At 36.9% G+C, this 5,053-nt stretch overlaps 1 protein-coding gene across 3 annotated transcripts; it reads left to right on the top strand.

Annotated features, from left to right (window-relative positions):
• The first annotated feature begins 206 nt into the window (after nt 1–206).
• LOC103336930 (ubiquitin family protein) lies at nt 207–4,479 on the top strand. 3 transcript variants are annotated; one of them, XM_089042042.1, is made up of 7 exons: nt 207–658; nt 2,255–2,387; nt 2,865–2,950; nt 3,047–3,125; nt 3,207–3,312; nt 3,480–3,544; nt 4,109–4,479. In XM_089042042.1, exons 1-6 carry the CDS (start codon nt 506–508, stop codon nt 3,511–3,513), a joined length of 591 nt encoding a protein of 196 aa, XP_088898168.1. In that variant the 5' UTR covers nt 207–505; the 3' UTR covers nt 3,514–3,544; nt 4,109–4,479. The 3 variants fall into 3 exon arrangements, with proteins under 3 accessions (XP_088898168.1, XP_008238292.1, XP_016651005.1); XM_008240070.2 differs by having other exon boundaries at nt 209–658; nt 3,207–3,316; XM_016795519.2 differs by lacking the exon at nt 207–658 and adding an exon at nt 1,061–1,153 and having other exon boundaries at nt 3,207–3,316.
• The last annotated feature ends 574 nt before the right edge of the window (nt 4,480–5,053 follow it).

The raw sequence follows: 5,053 nt of genomic DNA, 5'->3' as shown, positions 1-5,053 counted from the left end.
CGTTAAAAAGCATATGGATGGGCCCCACTACAAATTTGACTTAGCCAAAAGCTACATTTGGTCGGTTGGAGGACTAAAGGCAAATATACCTCCAAATTTGACCAAAATTTTGTTTACGACCTGGATATGAGTTTTGCATTATTTCAGGACTATATTTGGATATAGTCTATCGCTAGAGATGGCCTTAAGACCCTTTTAATCAGCAGTTAAACTGAGAAAAAACAAGGGCCAAACCAAGCTTGACCATCGCATATTAGGGAGAAACTGATCCTATTCCGGCTGGGTCTGGATGTGTGAAACCCGACCCATTGTACGAACCAATTACCCATCAAACCCGGTCCATTGCTTCTCTTCTGACTTCTGAGAGCTTGACAGAAACGCCCAAAACCAAAGCCCGCGAACGGACTCGGCTGCAACTGTACGGACACCGGTGTCTCTGAATTTGGTGACGGTCGACGGAGACCCAGAAAAGAATTGTGGTGGTGGCGCCGGTGGTTGATATGTTATGGATGAGATTGTGGAGGAGCAGGAGTTGATGCCCATTTCTGAGAAGAACATCGACAATGGTGAAGAGGAGTTTCAGAAGAAGGTGGAGATCGTTGTGAGAACCATAGGCCCTGCTCCCCCTTCTCGTCTCCATGTCCCTTCTCCCATCAGAGTACGTATTTCTTGCCCGTCTCTCTTTTAGCATCTGTGTATGTTTGTATATGGAAGCATGATGAAGCCCCGGAGACTCAGATTGCATGTGGAAAAGTAGTTATGCTTGTTCATTTTCTGTTCATTGTAATGGTTTGTATGCATAATTGATTAAGACCCAGATTAGCAATTCTTGATTGTTTGAGGCTGTTTGTGACTCCATGAATTTAACACCCATTGGTAAGAGGAAAATTGAAAAATTGAAACATTGGCCAAGTCAAGCAATTAACCAGTTGTTAGACATGACCAATTGTTTGTGGAATCTTCTTTTCACTGTTGTTGGTCTCCTAGTCTTACGGACTCATATTGGGTTTTCTAGACCAATGTGTCAGGGAGCTAATTGAATCTTTTTCTTCTGCTAGCATTAAGGGTGTGTATATGTTTCTCTTTGCCGGAGACCTCTACGTGGACCAGAAGCATGTTGGCAAATAAATTAAGAATGCATGCGATAGATTTGGTGAGATCGCATTGCCTCTAAGAAATACTCTTCAATTATGTTGCTTTATTACAATCCACAACCTTTTCCGCTTTATTACAATCGCATTGCCTCTTAAGGATGTGCGTTGTTCCGTATGGTGAGGCTAAATTCCCTTGTTTTGGACAAATGTTCTTATTTTACCATTTAAGGGAGCCTCTTACCTGTGGAGTTCAACTTTAGAGCCTGCCCCGTAAAGCAGTTTCATTTGCCATCTTGATGAGTGATTCCAATATTTCACAACATGGAAGTGTCAATTGGGATAGTACTGGTTTGTCATTCTCTTTCGTTAATTAAACCCTGCATTAGGTGCCAATATTTGTATAACTCTTAGTTACTGAGAGGGTGAAGCCTTAAAATAAGAAAACGAAATCCTACATCTAATGATAGTTACTTGAGTATTTTTTGTAATTCACTTGAATTTTAGCTCTTGTAAAACAATAAATTTTGGTTAAACAACCAGGAGCATATGATAGCATGATAACTGCTCTCTCTCTCTCTCTCTCTGACATAGGGTCTGCATTTGCTGGGACAACCAATCCTCTAAGCTTTATATGCTTCGGCTTCAATTAATTAAAGCAATCTCTCAGAAAATCTAATACTAGTGTTTGCTATTAATTTTTGGGAATGCGCTTTTGGAGTGATGTGGAAATGTTTTGTGATTACTAAAAACTGGCAAGTTGTTCTATTGTAAAGTCTGGAAGTGCAGGGTTTGAAGTCAAGATGCTAAATCTCAAGGGTGATTGTGTAATAACATATATGTGTGTGCGGATTACTTTAGTGCGTGAAGATACTTCTCATGAATTCATTGTTTTACCTTTACGTTGTTATTCTGTCAAACACTACAATTAATTGTAGCTAATCTGAGATTTCTGACATAACTAAACCCATGCTTTCTGTAAAATATCTACCAGAACCAAATATATATCAGATGATTCTTAATGTTTTAAAAGATTTATTGTTTCATAAAATTTTATTGTATGTTGTTATACGGAAAAATATGACTGTAATAGCACTGATGTGTGAGATTTAAAGTTGAACGTTATCACATATTAATGTGCATACACTTTCTGTCATAAACAGGTACATGATTTGAGAAAATTGATAGCTGAGAACGGCCATTTACCAATCGAGAAGTTGAGGATTATATTGGGAGGCAATGTATTGCATGATAGCAAAAGTGGGCACGATGAGTACCTACAACTCAGCGATGGTGGTATTGGTCTTGTCTTAATATTTATCACTTGATTTATATTTTTATCTCCTTATATATATGGTTAAGTAAATGTAAGCTTCGCATGAGTTTCTTGCTCGCATTCACCTAGAAATTGTTTGGAGTTTTCACTGTATTTTTGGCCAAACTTTTAGGAATTGTGATTTGGTTGTCAGGAGTGATTTAATTCCATATTATTGGTAGAATTTACTTTTACAAAACTGCTGACTACTTTGACTTAATCACCTACCTGAATTACAGATTTTGATGGATCAAGGTTAAATAGTTCTTGATTAAACAAGCAACGCATCATTTAAATTTTTCATGGACCTTGCCTTTTTTTTTTTTTTTTTTTTGTCTTTTGAGCAAGGTTTGTTACCTTGGAATGATAGAGAAAAGCAATTTCTTAGTTAAGATTCCTTGTTTTTTGGCTCATTTGGTGACAAGCTATTTCTTATCATATCTTTGTTTATTGTCAAGATTCCCTTATTGTTGCTGTCAAACCAAAGGCACCAGTTAAGCATATTAAGGATGGATTTGATGATGACGATGATGATGAAGATCTGGTATGATTGGATCAGTTCTCCTATTGAAAAGAGTTAATGCAATTTTATGTTACTGTGATTCAACTGATGGTATTCCCTTAATTTTTGTATTTCCAGAAGTTTCATCTTCCACAATCATCAAGCCAGTGGAAGAGGACATTGTACAGCTTTCTTCATGATAAGTTGAAGCTTCCTGGTAGGCATCAAGCTGAGTTCTTGTTATCTACCAAAAAGACACAATGTACTGACAGAAAGCTCTTTTGTGTTTCATTGATAGATATCCTTTTGATGGCAATTTTCTCTCTAAGTGTGAAGATGTGGATTATTATCATTATGTGGTTTATTTTGGCACCCGTTGCCCATAGATGGGACATTGGCCCTTTGTATGTAAGTTTTCCTCGTTTCTCTTAGTTTCTGTTGTTTATGGACGCACACACTGTATCTTCTATAAAGTACCTCTTTGTTCTGCCATTTTTTAAGTTCTATTCAAAGCACAGATCACTAAACTGAATTTTTATGTCATTTATGTTTGTTATTGCTTTATATTTAGATACTGGGCACAGGTTTTGGTATCATCCTTCTGAATCTTGGAAAACGGCAGCCTGGCGATGTCAGGTATGCAGTCTATGGTGGATATAATCATTTTCTCTTGATCATGTAAATTATGGTTGTAGTGAAAGCTAAATTATTAGAAAAAAAAACTGCATCATCACTATCAAAAGAAGGAAGTTACACAGAGATCTGTTTGGAAGGGGTATTAAAAAAAAACACAGAAAAGATTTACAACAATTAAATGAACATAGGTTATCTTTCCTTCCATGAGGAACTACCTGAGTACTTCCGAACTTGTGGCATGCTGAGACATGGGAAATTCTTGCAGTGTTTAATGGTATTTGTTGAACATTGCTCAGATATTTGTTGAAGACTCCCTTATCATCCTCTTGTAATTTATTGGTCAGCCAAAAATGTCTCAAATATTTCTGGTAGTTCCTAATTATCACTCCTTCCCTTCCTTCCCCACTGTACCCTCGCTCATCTGTGTCGTGGTAGCTTGTATGTCCTTCCATACACACAATAGGTCTTTTTGCATTTTATTACCTCTTAATAAATTTCTCACTGAACAATATCAATATCTCAATTAATCTTTCAGGATCTTATTTTGTGGTTTGAAAATTGCAGTGCATATTCTATTTTCAATGAAGACTTTAGAGAGCTTCCTGGGACTCTTAATGCCGAACGTCTTGACGGGGACATACGAACAGGTCAGTTGTGAGCCTGGTACTGACCAGTTATGATCATCCATTATATGATGGTCATGTTTTGTGTATCAACAGAATAGCGTTTAAGATTTCATATTAATCCAACAAATGTGCACAGTTTTTTCTTTCTGGTCTTTTGTTCGGTTGATGAGTATATTGTAAGATTACAAGTTTCTTCTGATAAACTAAAGCAGCGATACTATATTCTTATGTGTATAGTATTGTCCAGAAACACTTGCGAAGTGACGGATGTTTTATGAATGACCGGAGTAATTGAACCCAAATTTTTTATTTTTGGTCTGAATAATACTTAAAAGAAAAAGCCGAAAGGCAAGAAAGGGGGCTGAAAAGTCCAAGACCCCATAGAAACTGAAACAGACGAGCACGCCCCACTCAGGGAAAGGCTAACTGAGAAAGGACGCACCACTCGCTTCACAAAAGGATCATTATTTCTTCTCTATTTTGTAAGCATATTTGTAAATTATTATGTGCACAAATTTGGTGTTTGAATGTACTTACATTGATTAAAACGAACTTAGAAAATTCAAAAAGATCATTATTTTGCAAGGATTTTGTAGCTCTAGTGATTAAAAGCAATTATCCATGCACCTGATGTCTAGAAAGAGGTACTTAATTTTTATTCTACCACCGCACGGATGCTAGTCAGGTGAAAAAAAAGAGGAGGTATTTTAGAGTACCTCAAATATTCCATTTATGGTGATCTATCACGAATTCGATGCCAGTCGAACCTAGGACGTGTTGAGCTTTGAATGTAACACAAAGCCAACAAACTAGAAAGCGACTAGCGATAAAATGTCTTACGTTATTATACTTGAATGGATTCTAGTGGTATTAGCGGAAATAT

The sequence above is a fragment of the Prunus mume genome, linkage group LG7 (genome assembly GCF_029339155.1).
Source record: "Prunus mume cultivar Tortuosa linkage group LG7, ASM2933915v1, whole genome shotgun sequence".
Lineage (NCBI taxonomy): Eukaryota > Viridiplantae > Streptophyta > Magnoliopsida > Rosales > Rosaceae > Prunus > Prunus mume.
Note: the sequence above shows the minus strand (reverse complement) of the source record. Positions and strands in the feature narration are given on the sequence as shown.

Excerpts from the sequence above, each read along its gene's own strand:
- LOC103336930 (XM_008240070.2), top strand. The coding sequence starts at position 506 with ATGGATGAGATTGTGGAGGAGCAGGAGTTGATGCCCATTTCTGAGAAG. Across the intron at positions 3,126-3,206 it reads TGATAAGTTGAAGCTTCCTG|ATATCCTTTTGATGGCAATT; the intron begins GTAGGCATCAAG and ends TTTCATTGATAG. Across the intron at positions 3,317-3,479 it reads GGGACATTGGCCCTTTGTAT|ATACTGGGCACAGGTTTTGG; the intron begins GTAAGTTTTCCT and ends CTTTATATTTAG.